This window comes from Mustela erminea, chromosome 1 (genome assembly GCF_009829155.1).
Source record: "Mustela erminea isolate mMusErm1 chromosome 1, mMusErm1.Pri, whole genome shotgun sequence".
Classification (NCBI taxonomy): Eukaryota; Metazoa; Chordata; class Mammalia; order Carnivora; family Mustelidae; genus Mustela; species Mustela erminea.
The window spans coordinates 8851253-8867100 of record NC_045614.1 but is presented as its reverse complement, the minus strand read 5'-3'; the positions used below and the strand labels follow the sequence as shown (position 1 = coordinate 8867100).

General features: G+C 46.5%; 1 protein-coding gene across 2 annotated transcripts in view; it reads left to right on the top strand.

Moving 5' to 3' along the window:
- LOC116572743 (zinc finger protein 709-like) overlaps positions 1–15848 on the top strand; it is an 88277-nt gene that overhangs the window by 56341 nt on the left and 16088 nt on the right. The window contains exon 1 of one of the 2 annotated variants that reach the window (XM_032312014.1): positions 6459–6630. The exons of the other annotated variant lie outside the window; for it this stretch is intronic. Coding sequence (XP_032167905.1) covers positions 6628–6630 — 3 coding nt within the window. The 5' untranslated portion in view covers positions 6459–6627. Of the gene's footprint in view, positions 1–6458; positions 6631–15848 lie in introns of those variants that run through there. 2 annotated transcript variants of the gene reach the window in all.

Below are 15848 nucleotides of genomic sequence, written 5' to 3'. Positions count from 1 at the left end.
GACCCTGGGTTCATGACCTGAGCTGACGGCAGAGGCTTTAAGTCACTGAGCCACCCAAGCGCCCTGTACGATATGCATTTACACGATGTTCAGCTGACCAACTCCATCAGTGGTAGTAGATTTCTGGTTATTTCATCTTTAGTTTGTTAAGTAAAGAATACCATCACCTCCAATGATAATTGCTTCTTCCATGCTATTCTTCATGCTGGTCATTGTGTTTTCTGACATGAAGTTTGAGATGAATGCTCTGATAAGTCATTGGAATGTCGGTAAATACCTCTGGGATTTGGTTTGGTTCCTCCTTTCAGTGGGAGGCTGCCCACACACCGCTTCCTCGTCATGCTGTGCTCCCGGATGTCTTGGATGAGTCCTTGGCTGCCTGGCACACAGTGTGTCAAAGTGACCGCAAGAGCCGGGCACCAAAAAGTGACTGACACTATTGTGGCACTGTCCTCAGATTTTGACCAGAGGCAAGCAAAATCAATTCCATAGTGGGGATTTTTAAATAAGGTTAGAGGGGAAAAATGAAGATGTTTCTGGGTCACACAAGGGAGTCCCCCCAGGCAATGAACCATTTGTCCCAATTTCCCAATCAGAGTGAAGTGTGTTCAGTGGCAAAGCTTCATCTGGTGCTGAATCTGGGCAGCCCTACTGAGGGCCTTTGTGATGTGAGACTGGCCACTTGCCCTGCTGTGTCTTCCTTTCCTCCCTCATCAGATGGGATCTTAGTAGTACTTCCTTGCTAAGAAGTCTGGGAAGATGAAGAGTAATGAGCCGATCCACCTGTGAGTGGAGTGTCTTACACTTAGTAAGCCTCCCTAATGTGTCTATTACTAGTGTGAGTGTTCCCGTTACCATTCTTACTGTCCTTGTCCTGGTTGTCTCTATAGACTTAAGATTAGGAAGCAAAACGTCTCTCAGTGTTGTCTGTGACATTTTACACTGTAGATGAGTCAGTGTTCCTGGACAGGTAAGCGTGCACTTGGCCTGTGAAACTCCTGGGAGGTAATGCCTTTAATGATGACTATTTTGATTTCTTGTTTGGGCGGTACCTTCCCATACTTTGAAACCTTCACAAGTACCTGCTGTGATTGCTCGCTTTTGGTTATTTGTGCCTTCCCTGTAAGATAGAACAATTTGGCTGAGGGGGTGCCTGGGTGGCTCAGTCGGTTAGGCGTCTGCCTTCGGCTCGGGTCATGATCCCAGAATCCTGGGATCAAATCCCTCATAAGACTCCCTGCTCCCTGCAAAGAGTCTGCTTCTCCCTCTGCCCCTCCCCCATCTCTCAATCTCTCAAATCAGTAAATAAAATCTTTAAAAAAAAGAAAGAACACTTTGGTTGTTTCTCCCTCCCACTACTACCTCAAACACCATGTCAATATTTCTAACAGACCCATGAAGAACCAGTTTTTTGGAAAATGCATGTCTATATTCTGCCACTTAAAGATAGTTCATATTTTCCACTACAAGAAGGATCAACTGCTCCCTTGTCTTTCGTTCAGAGCCAAGAGCAGCCTTTTGAACCTTGGGTGACCCATTCCATTAGGGGCCTAGTTCAAGGTCATAGAGAAAATATCTCCGTATGATCAAAGAACTCCTTGAGTTTCATAAGGGGAGCTCTTTATTCTGGGTTAGGACATCGTCTTATAGATGGGTCTTGAGTTTTCATGGACTTTCCTCAGTGCAGGTGGAGGCAACAGCACTCTAGTACATTCTGGCAGTAAATGTTGCCATAACGAGAGATCAACACAATCACCCACTCTTCCCAAACACAGCCTCAAGATAACATATCCCGTTATGCCAACTACACTGATTAAAGGGCCTTTGAAAGCACCATGATGTGACCTCAGGACAGGACCCGACTGTCCCTGTTGCTACCTGTGAGAAGCAGAACAATCCATGGCTATCTGTGGGCAGTGCATCAGCGCTCTCCGTCCAGATGGGGCCACTACGGGAACTGTACAATTCCTGCAAATGAAAGTAGGGCAGAGGAGCACAGAAATGAAATGTGGCTTTCTCAGCACCATCTTCTGAAGCTCGGCAGTGTGAGAAAGGGGAGCCAGACTTATGCATCTTTTCTGGTGAATGCACATTCTTATCATGGTGGGTGTTTTATGAGGCAGCGATGAGAAGTTAGGAGAGAAAACCAAAAAAAACCCAGAGGTGTTCCTGACATTAGGAAATCGTGACTTTCAAGAAACCTGCTCCTACATGATTGTTTTCCAGATAGTTCTGAAAGGGAGATGAAAAACAGATCCTGAAATGGAAATATCTTCTGAAACCATAAAAGGCCTAGAAGAAAGCTCAGGCAATAATTTCTCTGACATTGGCCGTAACAACATTTTCCTACATAGGTCTCCTGAGGCAAAGGAAATAAAAGCAAAAATAAACAATTGGGACTACATCAAAATAAAAAGCTTGTGCACAGCAACAAAAGATAACCCACTGAATGGGAGAAGATATATCTGATAAATGGTTAGTATCCAAAAGGTATAAAGAATTTATAGAACTCAGGGCACCTGAGTGGCTCAGTCAGTTGAGCATCTGACTGCTGGTTTGGGCTCAGGATATGATCTCAGGATCGTGAGACTGGGCTCTGTACTCAGCTTGGAGTTGGCTTGTCCCCCTTCCTCTTCCTCTAACCACCCCTGCTCTCCTGGCTCATGCTCTCTCTCAAGTAAATAAAATCTTAAAATCAAGAATTTAGGGCACCTGGTGGCTCAGTTGGCTAAGCATCTGTGTTCGGCTCAGGTCATGATCCCAGGGTCCTGGGACAAGTCCCACATTAGGCTCTCTGCTCAGCGGGGAGTCTGCTTCTCCCTCTCCCTCTGCCTGCCCTCCCACTCCCCTGCCCCTCATGCTCTCTCTTTTTCCTCTCTCAAATAAATAAGTAAAATCTTTATTTTTTTAAGGGAATTTTTAAAAAAAGATTTTATTTATTCATCTGACAGAGATCACAAGTAGGCAGAGAGGCAGGCAGAGAGAGAGGAAAAGAAGCAAGCTCTATCACTGAGCCACCCAGGCGTTCCTAAGGGAATGTTTTTGTTTTTAAATATTTTATTTATTGGGGTGCCTGGGTGGCTCTATGGGTTGGGCCTCTGCCTTTGGCTCAGGTCATGATCTCAGGGTCCTGGGATCGAGCACTGCATCGAGCTCTTTGCTCAGCAGGGAGTCTACTTCGCCCTCTCTCTCTGCCTGCCTATCTGCCTACTTGTGCTCTCTCTCTCTCTGTCAAATAAAAAATCCTTTTTTTTTTTAAGATTTTATTTATTTATTTGACAGACAAATCACAAGCAGGCAGAGGCAGGCAGAGAGAGGAGGAAGCAGGCTCCCTGCTGAGCAGAGGGCCCGATGCGGGGTTCGATCCCAGGACCCTGGGATCATGACCTGAGCCGAAGTCAGAGCCCTTAACCCACTGAGCCACCTAGGTGCCCCTCAAATAAAAAATCTTAGAAAAAAATATTTTATTTATTTATTTGACAGAGGGAGAGACAGTGAGAGAGGGAACACAAGCCAGGGGAGAGGGAGAGGGAGAATCAGGCTTCCCAGCAGAGCAGGGAGCCCGATGTGGGGCTCGATCCCAGGATCCCGGGACCATGACCTGAGCCGAAAGCAGACACCCAATGACTGGGCCATCCAGGTACCCCAAAATAAATAAAATCCTAAAAAAAAAGGGTGCCTCTGTGGCTCAGTGGGTTGAGCCTAGGTGGCTCCGTGGGTTGAAGCCTCTGCCTTCGGCTCAGGTCATGGTCCCGGGATCCTGGGATCGAGACCCGCATCAGGCTCTCTGCTCGGCAGGGAGCCTGCCTCTCCCTCTCTCTCTGCCTGCTTCTCTATCTACTTCTGATCTCTGTCGAATAAATAAATGAAATCTTTAAAAAAACCTTAAAAAAAATTTATAGAACTCAACACCAAACAACCAAATAATCCAATTAACAAGGGGCAGAATACAGGAACAGACATTTCTCCAAGGAAGACATACAGATGGCCAATAGATACATGAAAAGATGCTAAATATCATTTGTCATCAGGAAATGCAAATCAAAACTGCAACGAGATGTCACCTCACACCTGCCAGAATGGTGAGACTCAGAAACATGGGAAAACACAAGTGCTGGGAACGATGTGGAGAGAAAGGAATCTTCACGCGCCGTTGGTGGGAATGCAAACTGGTGTAGCCATGGTGGAAGACAGTATGGAGGTTTCCTGAAAAATGAGAAATAGGTCCTGTGATCCAGTTAGCTCACTACTGGGCATTTACCCAAAGAGTACAAAAAACACTAATTCGAAAAGATATATGCACCCTGATGTTTATAGCAGCATTATTGACGATAGCCAAGTTAGGGAAGCAGCCCAGGTGTCAGTGATAGGTGACGGGATAAAGATGTGGGGGGTCCCTGGGGGGGTTCAGTTGGGGAAGTATCTGGCTTCAGCTCAGGTCATAAGCTCAGGGTCCTGGGATGAGCCCTGGGTCCGGGATCAGGCTCCCCGCTCAGTGGGGAGTCTGTGTGTCCCTCTCCCTCTGCCCCTCCCCTAGCTTGTGCATATGTGTGCGTGCTCTCTCTCTCTCCATCAAATAAATATATAAAATCTTGTTTATTTATTTATATAAAATCTTTTTTTAAAAAATGTGGTATATATGTACAATGGAATACTATTCAGCCATTAAAAAAAAAGAAATCTGCCCATTTGGAACAATATGGATGGAGCTAGAGAGTATGATGCTAGGCGAAATAAAGCAGCAGAGAAAGACAAATACCATAGGATTTTACTCCTGTGTCGAATTTAAGAAACAAAACAAATGAACAAACAAGAAGAAGGAGACAGACCAAAATCAAACCCTTAGCTACAGAGAAAAAACAGGTGGTTACCAAAGGGGCGGAGCAGGGGATGGATGTGGGTGAAACAGGTGATGCGGATTAACAGTGTCTGGGTGGCTCAGTCGGTTATGCGTCCACCTTCTGCTCAGGTCCTGATCCCAGGGTCCTGGGATGGAGCTCCTTGCTCAGCAGGGAGCCTGCTTCTCCCTCTCCCTCTTCTTACCACTCCCCCTGCTTATACTCATTCTGTCAAATAAATAAAATCTTTTTTAAAAGATTTATTTATTTATTTATTTGACAGACAGAGATCACAAGTAGGCAGAGAGGCAGGCAGAAAGCGGGGGGGGGGGGGGGGGGGGGGGAGGGGAAGCAGGCTCCCTGCTGAGCAGAGAGCCCCACGCAGGGCTCAATCCCAGAACCCTGGGATCACGACCTGAGCCACCCAGGCGCCCCTCCATCCCTCAATTTTTAAAAAGATTTTATTTATTTATTTATTTGACACAGAACATGAGTTGGTGGGGGTGTGTGTGGTAGAAGCAGGCTCTCCTCTGAGCGGGGCGCTGGGCATGGGGATTGATGCCTGCCTGGACCCTGAAATCATAACCTGACTGGAGGGCAGCCGTTTAACTGACTGAGCCATCCAGGTCCCCCTCCACCTCTCACTTCTTGAAGCTGAATAACTTTTCTTCTGTCGTATGGGTGACTGAGGATGCGACTGCCTGCAGGGTCCCCTTTGTGTGAGAAGCTCTGGTTGAAAACTGGCCCTCCTTGTCCCTTTTCACTGAGATCAGTTACGGTTCCTTAGCTCTGCCCCACAGTTGCCACCTGTTAGGTGGCTCCGGGGAGGCTTCTCGGTCCCTGTGCAGGGTGGGGACACTGCCACAGTCGAGGGGGATGTAGGTGGCCTGGTTTGACTCAGACGATCTTAACAGTGACCACGTCCTCGAGAACTGAGAGGGAGCGATCTGTCGCAGAGTGATTCTGATTCCATCATTGTCAGAATGAAGATTTCCGTCTAGTATCCCATAGACTCACCCATCAGGGGGATTGTTATTTTGATGAAACGCAGTTTTCTGGTAGGTCTGGTTATAGATGGGATTAACTCGTGTAATTACCAGAAAGGGTTGGATCATGACCACCGGGAGTGACTGGATCACTGCTGAGAAAGAGTCCCTGCCTTCTATTTTCCACGTCAGAAGCATTTTCTTATCTTAACCCATTCTAAACCCAGAAGTCCCTTTTCACCTGAAGTGATGCTTTGGTTTTGGTTCCAATGATGTTTTTCTGAATCTGACCGAAGTTCCGGAAGGACGTCCGACCCGGGCATCTACCTGGGCATCTTTATGCCAAAAGTGCCATGTCAGACTCTGGCTGTTCAACACTCAAAGACCAAAATGGAGCGAGACTCATTGCGTCTGGAGAGTCACGTCTGTCTGTGTTTGCTGAAAAGGGTGAGAGTTTTAGAAACCCACTGGCAGCGCTACGTTTCCCGGCGCGCATTCGCCCACCGAGCGCTTTCTGGCCGGCGTTAGGCTCAGACATCTAACCTCCGGCCCCGCTGTCACTCAGGCGTGAGGGGGCGAGGCCTTGCGAACTGTCCAATCAGAGGCGGCAGAGGCGAGGCGGTGGGTGGGGCGACACGCCGCAACCACCCCGGACGTCGCTGCTCCTTTCAGTCTCCCTGGGGGATCGCGGGTCGCCTGTGTTTAAAGGTGCCACGTTGGTCCGCTGCTGTTTCTTTCGTGCTGGGCGCTTTCCCGTGCGCCGTATTTCAGGGGGGCCGCCGGGGGACCCAGGAAACCGAGAGATGGTGAGCGTGCCTGGTGGGGTGAGGAGACGGGCGCTGAGGGGCCGGTTGGAACCGGTCGGAACCGGCTGTGGCGGGACCCCCGCGGTCATCTCCGGAGTCTGCGGACCCGAGTCTTTGGTGGCGCCCCTGGGACCTCGGTCCCCTGCGGCGCGCCGCGCCGGCCCAGCAGCGGGGACCCTGGCGTCCGGGCTGCCCCGTTCTGTGCGCGGTGACTTCGGCCCTGGATGGTCAGGGCAGCCGCGTCTCCTCCAGTTGTGCGGTGACCGCGGGGAGGCTCATCAGGGGACCCGTCGTGACTCGTTCTCGTTCGTGCGTGGGAGGCGCTGTGGTCTCTGGGGTCCCCAGGCCCTTCTTTTCCCCCACTGGGGGCCCGTTTCCTCCTGAACTTCCAAATGTTTGGGAAGCAAGGGTCTGAACCCTCTGACCCTGTCCCCCTAGCCCCGCTGCCCCTTGGGCAGGCAATAAAACCTACTTTCCCAGTTCCTTCCCGCCTTCCCTAACGCCAGCTTCCCTTTCCCAGTTCACTGTGTCGTTGTCAACCATCGATCCCATGGGTGTATTTCAAACAGACCCACTATTTTACTTGTTCATTATTTAGCCACAGTCAGTGAATAGCTGTTTTTTTTTTTTTTTTTTTTTAATTTTGTTTTTCCTGTGTGGATGCTTTACTTGAGAGAAACGCCGAGAATAATCACCTGGAACTGCTTTTGTATGAAATCTTCGTGCCTCTCCCCCCAGGATCTTTCCTGGGCACAGACATCCTGTGGGAAGTACTTGGGGTGGCGGTGTACCTCCTTGAGACTTTCCCGGGTGTTCTGTCCTGTCAGCACAGTTCCAGGTCAGCGCTGCCCCTCTCTGAGTAAGTCGCCTTTAAAAGATTTATTCACTTGATTTTAGTCTTCGTTTTTCAATGTATAAAACTTCGTGTACTCAGTAGAGCTTCAAACACGGTGTGAAGTATTTCCAAAGAGCCGAGAGAGGGGTAATTTCAGAAAAATAACACCTGTACTGCATTGCATGTGTTAAAAATTCTGTTTCCCCCCATTTTCCCCCTCCCAGCGTAGCTAGTAATATTCTGAGATCTATTTTGGGTGAGTTGAAATGGATTTTCAGGGGCTAGATTTGCAGACCTGAAGTGTTCAAGTATGATTTAAGTTCCTGGAGCAGTTACTTGCCACGGAAATAATAATTAACACTTTTCCCCCCGCCCCAGGAATGCAAGAATTACTTGTGAGGGTTCTTGTTGAACTAGCAGAGGGCCTTTCAGTTTTCTTCTCTTTCCTACATAAACACCGGGTTTGAGTGATTTTGCTGGACTCTTCAAACTGTGGGTTCATGTGATTTAAAATATCAGTGGTTTCCAAGCCACTTTCAGGGGGAAGCAGAAATTGAGGTTGGTGTCTCTAAGCTAAGACCCCCCTTATTAGATTCTGGTTTTTTTTTGTTGTGCCTACCCTGGGGCTTGAACTTACAACCCCCAAGATCAAGGGTTGCATGCTCTACGGACTGAGCCAATCAGGTACCCCTTAAACGAAGACCCCCTTAAACTACGAAGGCAAGTGCTTGAAGGCCTAGTTGTCGCGCCCCCCACCCCGCGCCCCCTCTTCTGCTTCTCCCTGCAGGTGTTCTGTTTGCTCACGCCCATCGGAGGTTGGCGATCAGTGGGTAGGTGGGGTGATGAGGCTGTGATGCCTTTCGGAAGTTGTAGCTATGTAGGTGTGCTCTGAGTATAAATTAGGTATATCCAGAAAGTCTGGGAGTCTGGGGTTCTGTGTTCTGGGTAAGGATCAGTGAATGGGGAAGTTGTTTGCCTGAGAACCTTGAACCGAATCCTGATGAGAGTTTCCTCATTCGGGAGAATGGAAGCCGAAGGGAGGGAGCAGTTCCATTTCAGCTTGGGGAGGGGAGGGTGTGCAGGGCTCCCAGGGTTCATGCCTGTGGCTGCTCAGGTACCCCAGCCCTGCCTCACCAGGGACTGACCCACTCTGGGGCTTTTGTCCCCTCCAGATGAGTCTAGAATGTGGAACCTTCTGAACGTGCCTTCCCCTTCTATCCTGGGGGAAGCGGGCTGCCCCTCTGTGCTGAGTCCCATGTTTATTTCCTGGATTCCTTTCCTGATCCAACAGCGCAGCGCTTTGGCTCTGGTTTCCCTCAGCACTTGGGCTCCTGGGCTGTCAGTTGATTGAGAGATAAGGTAGAAAGCTAGAACGGTAGGGAAACCAAGTAGAATTTGTGTTCCGTTTAAGCAAGAGAACCTCAAGATTGGAGGTGAATGGACTTAAGTTCTCAGAGACATACTCCATTTTGGTATGAGGAAAGCTAGAAAATTAGGGAAACCAAGTAGAATTTGTGATTTGTTTAGCCAAGTAAACATCAAGATGGGAGAACACCGTGCCTGTTTCCGTTCAGTTCATCTTTACGTGTTAAGTCATTTTTCATTTTTAGTTTGTGTATTGCTATGTAGCCTCAGGCTACATTGTGAAAAAAGATGAGTTACCGTGGTGCTGGAGGGGGCCCCCCCTTTCCCTGACCGTTAGGCTCCCTGGGTTGCTCCTTGGGCGTACCCGAGTGAAAATCAGTGGGAGTTCCATCTAGTTTAGGGACCACAGCACCGCTCTTGTATGTGTTGGCGCTCAGCTTTTCATGTCTTCTCAGCGTTTGTGGAGCTGGGCTGTAGAACAAGGCTTTGAGTGGAAGTTCCTTCTCTTTCAAGTCTCAGGATGCAGGCCTCAAAGAGCATCAGAGTGGGTTATTATTTTTTTTTAAGATTTTATTTATTTATTTGACAGACAGAGATCACAAGTAGGCAGAAAAGCAGGCTGAGAGAGAGGAGGAAGCAGGCTCCCTGCTGAGCAGAGAGCCCGATGTGGGGCGCTGTGGGGCTCGATCCCATCCTGGGATCGGGACCTGAGCCGAAGGCAGAGGCTTTAACCCACTGAGCCACCCACATGCCCCCATAGTGGGTTATTGAAATGAGTTCAGATTAATTAAATGAAAGATGTTCTGTTTCTGTCATCAGGGATGAATGTTAAAGCATCTGTCTTCATCTTTTTTTTTTTTTTTTTTTTGCTGCCTTGTAGGCTTGACTTTTTTTTTTTTTTTTTAAAGATTTTATTTATCTACTTGAGAGAGAGACAGTGAGAGAGAGCATGAACGAGGAGAAGGTCAGAGAGAGAAGCAGACTCCCCGTGGAGCTGGGAGCCCGATGTGGGACTCCATCCCGGGACTCCAGGATCATGACCTGAGCCGAAGGCAGTCGTCCAACCAACTGAGCCACCCAGGCGTCCCAGGCTTGACTTCTTTTTAAAGAGCAGTTATGTTTACAGAAAACTTGATCAGAAAGTGCAGAGAAAAAAAAAAAAAGAAAAAAGTGCAGAGATTTCCCATATAACTCTTCTGCCTGGACACGGTCTCTCTGTCTCTGTCTGTCTGTCTGTCTCTCTCTCTCACACACACACACACTCACACTTTTTTTTTTTTTTAAGAGCATTTTAAAAAAACGTTAATTTTTTTAGTAATCTCTAAACCCAACGTGGGGGTTGAACTCATGACCTTGGGATCAAGAGTCACGTGATCTTTCACCAGCCAGGCGCCCCTCTTGTTTATTTTATGCCTTGTATTACTTTCGTGCATTTGTTAAATTTGATGCGCCAACATGGATATGGTTTACATTAGGGTTGACTCATACAATCTCGGGTCTTCAGCTAATATGAAAAGACATATTTTCATCACTTCTGTAATATATAGAATATTTTCATTGTCCTAAAAATCACACGGGCTCCCTGATTCATGGCAACTAAGATCTTTTCGTGTCTTTTACTTTGATCTTTCCCAGATACTTGTCACATTGGCATCTTTCGCTTAGGAATATGATTTCAAGTTTTCTCCCTGTGTTGTTGGCTTTGTAATCTCATTTCTTTTTATAACTGAAGAATATATCATCCTATGGATTTACCAGTGATTGTATGTCCATTTGCCTGTGTGGTTTTGTTTTTGGTTTTGTTGTTGTTGTTGTTGTTGTTGTAGTTTTTTAAAGTAAACTCTACCCCCAACATTGGACTTGAACTCAAAAACCTCAAGATCAGGAGTTAACATGCTGTACCGTCCAGGCCAGCCAGGCCTCCCTGTTTACCTATAATTTGTGCTGGTCTCAGCTTGTTTGTACCAATTGTTGTATTTGGACTGGTCCTTGTGGCTCCTGTTATGCTTGCAAGACTCCTTTTAGCAATAACCACCAGTAAACTTTGAACAAAAAAATTTATTTGTAGAACTTAGAGGATCTAGAAACTAGACAGCACACCCAGGGCTCCACTTCCTTGTCTCCAGTAGAGAGAGACAGCACACAGGCTTGTGTTCTTATTTTATCGGGAGTAGGGGTGGTGGCGGTGATGGGGTCTGTGGGTCGACTGGCTCCTCATTATTGTTGAATTTAAAAACTTAAGAACAGGAATTTAAATCACAAGAGAAAAAACAAGTAGCCTGAATGGCCAGTTATCTTAATCAACCAAGATCTCTAAAACAAAGGAGGTGGTTTGGCTCTTTATCTAGTCATGTGGCTGGCAATGTGTTTATTCTAGATACAGTCTTTGAAGTGGGTGCCCCTTTGAAGTGAATGCCTCCGCAATCAAAGCTTGGGTCAGGCACTTGCATTACAAAAAAGACAAAAACCCCAGACTGGCCAGCCTTACATTACAATCCAGTTCTGTGATGCACACGCAGCACTCACTGCGGGGGACCTTAACTGACTGCCTGGTTAGGTTGGGTTTCTCCAAACCCAGAAAATACAGCTCTGTGTAGGATTCTAGTAGCAAATTCTGCACTGATTGAACAGGCACTGATAGTCTGAAGTCCAGTCCATAGCCATCGTCCCAAACTTGAAGAGTCTCACAGTAAAACTCCGTCAGTGATCTCACAGGCCCTGGAAATCTGTATGAATTGGGTAATATTGTGGAATATTTTATTTAACATCATGGGCCATCTGGTGTAAGTAGGTTTGAACTCGGCCTGAGTTGGTAGATGGCTCTTGACTTAGCTCGTTGATCTAGCTTCTTACTCCTGAGAATGGATCAGTTCTGTTAAAGGTGGTCTGTGTCACATTTCAGGAGGCAGTGATGCAGGTGGGCTCCCAAAGTTTGGCCTGCATGGTGTACAAGTATTTGCAGCAGGTTTTAGTAAGAAGTAGTTTTGTGGAAACAAGAAAAACTGGTTAATATTGGAGCAGATTCGAATTCCAGTTTCTGAGTTCTGGAGGCAGCCGGTCAAGATGCCTGTAGGTGTTGGGATCGAAGCGTCTTTATAGATGGAGAGTGAGGGCAGGCAGGGGCAGGCTGGTAGATTGTCTGGCTTTGTAGTTTGAATGTTCTGTGATCTTTCTGAGTGGCCCAGCCCTCAGCACTGGTGTGGATATTGACCAGGCGCATATGAGCTATTGGAGTGGCTTCCATCAAGTTTATATCGAATTGTCCCACGTTAACTTGCGTGCATTTGGGGAAAGGACAGTTTTAGTTCTCAGTGATTCCAAGCCGAGTGGACAAAAAAATTCCAGCTGAGTGGGAAAAAAATAGGAAACGTTAGTTTGGAGAGTTTTAGCCAGATATTGGAGGAAACAAGAATATAACATCCAGTTCAGTTCATAGGTAGAGAGCAAAATCTCAGAGACCATGAGCATAACTAGAATCTATAATATTTATAAAGGTTTATTAATGACTTAATTTTTCTCTGTATAGTCACCCCCCCATTGCTATCAAAGGTAATCATAGTGAAACTAATTTGTTTGCAGATTAAGTCTAGTTTTAATAAATTTGGTCTGATATTTACATAAATGCAGTAGGAATAGTGATTGATTGTATAGAATGTCTTTTTTTTAAAAAAGAAGATTTTATTTATTTATTTGACAGAGATCTCAAGTACACAGAGAGGCAGGCGGGGTGGGGGTGGGGAGGGGAAGCAGGCTCCCTGCTGAGTAGATGTTGTGTGCCACAGAAATAAATTTTCTGGGCAACTGCAATACAATGAACTCTCATTGGATCTTTAACCATAGCCATTCTTTTTTTTTTTTTTTTTCTTTAAAGATTTTATTTATTTATTTGACAGACAGAGATCACAAATAGGCAGAGAGGCAGGCAGAGAGAAAGCAGGAAGCAGGCTCCCCACGGAGCAGAAAGCCCGATGTGGGGCTTGATCCCAGGACCCTGGGATCATGACCTGAGCCTAAGGCAGAGGCTTTAACCCACTGAGCTACCCAGGCACCCCTAGAATGTCTTTCTTAAAATATTTTATTCATTTGAGAGAGGGAGCAAGAGCGAGCACATGAGCGGGGTGGGGAGGGGCAGAGGACAAGCAGATTGCCCGATGAGCAGGGGAGCCCTGCTCAGGGCTCGAACACAGGACCCTGTGATCATGACCTGAGCCCCCAGGCACCTAGAATGTCTTAAGTCTGCTCTGTTGGAACTTTTCATAATCTCAGGTTGAACTTTCAAAAATCTCTTGCGGCTGGGAATCCAAGTCTAGGACTTCACTGTGGGACTTGGCCTGCAACATGTATTGACTTGTGTTAATTCCTCTCTTCTCAAGATCCTCAAAATACCCCAAAGTTCCTGCACCTGCTAGGAAGTGATCTTTCCTGATACTGGGAAAACAAAAGATTAAAAAATCCCAGTATTTTATTTTTTAAAAGAGATTTTATTTATTTGAAGAGAGAGAGTGAGAGAGAGAGCACGAGAGAGGAGCAGGTCAGAGGAAGAAGCAGACTCCCCACTGAGCTGGGAGCCCTATGCGGGACTTGATCCTGGGACTCCAGGATCATGATCTGAGCTGACTGCAGTTGCTTAACCAACTGAGCCACCCAAGCACCCAAAACATCCCAGTGTTTTAAACAATTTTAGTATATGTGCTGCCGAAGCGAGCACCCCAGTGTTTTAAACAAAAGTCGTAAAAATTATAATCATCTTTATCAGTTCACTCAGCCAGATATAATTAATTCTTGCTCTTTGTCTTTGGTTAGTAGATTTCCGGATCCAGTTTTTTCTTTAGAGAACACTGTAAATTCTTACCCAGTTCAGTGCACTGATCTGAAAGTTACCAGAAACCTGATCTCTCTCTGTCAAATAAATAAATAAAATCTTAAAAAAAAATGTTAAAAAAAAATAGGGGCGCCTGGGTGGCTCAGTGAGTTAAGCCGCTGCCTTTGGCTCAGGTCATGATCTCAGGGTCCTGGGATCGAGTCCCGCATCGGGCTCTCTGCTCAGCAGGGAGCCTGCTTCCTCCTCTCTCTCTCTCTGCCTGCCTCTCTGTCTACTTGTGATCTCTCTCTGTCAAATAAATAAATAAAATCTTAAAAAAAAAATGTGAAAGTTACCAGAAACCTGTATTCTAGAGTACTTGTCAGAGCCCTTTCCATGAATACCTCTGAGGATGAAACACTTTTGCAAACGGATCAGAGTAAAACAGCTGCCTGTAAGTGACAAGAGACTTAAGAATGGCCATGGTTGGGGCACTTGGGTGGCTCAGTGGGTTAAAACCTTTGCCTTAGGCTCAGGTCACGATCCCAGAGTCCTGGGATCAGTCAAGCCCCACATCGGGCTTTCTGCTCCGTGGGGAGCCTGCTTCCTGCTCTTTCTCTCTGCCTGCCTTTCTGCCTATTTGTGATCTCTGTCTGTCAAATAAATAAATAAAATCTTAAAAAAAAAAATAAGAACAGCCATGGTTAAAGATCCGATGAGAGTTCATTGTATTGCAGTTGCCCAGAAAATTTATTTCTGTGGCACACAACATAACAGGGTAATAACTAGAATTATAGGTGATTACATGATAGCAGGGCATGGCAGATTTTTAGGAATTTCGTGTAATTTCTAGAACACTTATTTTACTAACGTTCACCTATACCTTGTGACCTGAGAAAGTTTGTCATCACTGACTTGAAGGTGCTTTGCATATAATTTAACATACTGGATAAGCCTAATAATCAGTGTCATCTCTCTCTTTCTCTTTCTGTTCTTTCTGCAAAAGATGCTGGGCAGTTTTAGTTACCTCCTGGGGTGTTTACATTTCAAAGGCATGGTAAGATTTACAGCTTCAGGGGACAGTGAAAGAAAATAAGAGCTTTCTCCTAGGAGTTCAGTGCCTTGTGGGTGGTTTTGACAGTTCCAATTAAAATGTGGTAGTGCCATCCTATAATTAGGGGGAGCGCCCTGCGAGGAATAATTCTCTGGACTCAGGGTCAAAGGATTGGAAATGAAGAGTTTAGGTTGAGGAATTAGTATGCCCTGAGAACCAGACCAGTTTTGCACAGCAGGAAGTGGGCTCCTTTAATATTTTCCGTTCACTGTGAATCTTAGTGTGATCAGTGTGTTGTCAGGATGGGGCTGGAGCGAAGCAGCACATTCCCAAGTCGGGAGAAGGTCTCTGGTATGAATGTTGGTGGCGCTGGGAGCCTTTGCCTTCCCCATTTCCTCTTTCCTCCTCAGCAGCAGCCTTGATAATCCTCTCCGGATTCTTGGTGTTTGGTGGGACGGAAGCTGAGGGAGCTTAGGATCTGTGGTATCTCAGTGGAAAGCAGCATAGAGCCCGGATGGATCTTGAAGAAACTTAATGGATTTTCGGGGCTTTGGAGATACCAGCCCGTTAATGTATTTTGGCAGCTGTGGGTAAGAATTCAGCGCCTGTTCCAGATAATAAAAAACCCGCCATTAGCCAAGTAATTCCCCTGTCTCCTTCCTGCTGCACAAAATCTTCAAGAAAGGTTTGAATTTTAGTTAAAGTATAGTTGTGTTTGTTTGTTTTTTTTTTTGTAAGTGTAGTTTTTGATCTCAGTTTCTACTTCTTGATTTTTCTCCTGTTACCTTCATCTGGTGTGTGGTTGTCAGCACTTCGGGATGACGTCACTGTGAGCCCTCACAGCTAGCAGTTTTCCTCTCCAGGGTGTCCCAAGGGGTTTCTCTTGGATTGAGGTCAGCCTCCACTGGTGTGATATGCACAGGAGCTTTGAGAAAAGCCATGGTGAGGCTTAAGAGGCCAGACTGTTGGCCTGTTGGTTTGCATGGCCTTGAGTAACACCCAGGAAATGTCCATGGGCTTTTGCATTTATCCGGGAGCTCTTAGGTGCTCCTGCCAGATGTTGATGACATTTGTATTGTTCATTGATATTTTAGCAACATTATGCCACGAGTGGGGCCTGTATCCCATCCGGTCAGGGGATGAAGAGCCACAGCAGTGATGAA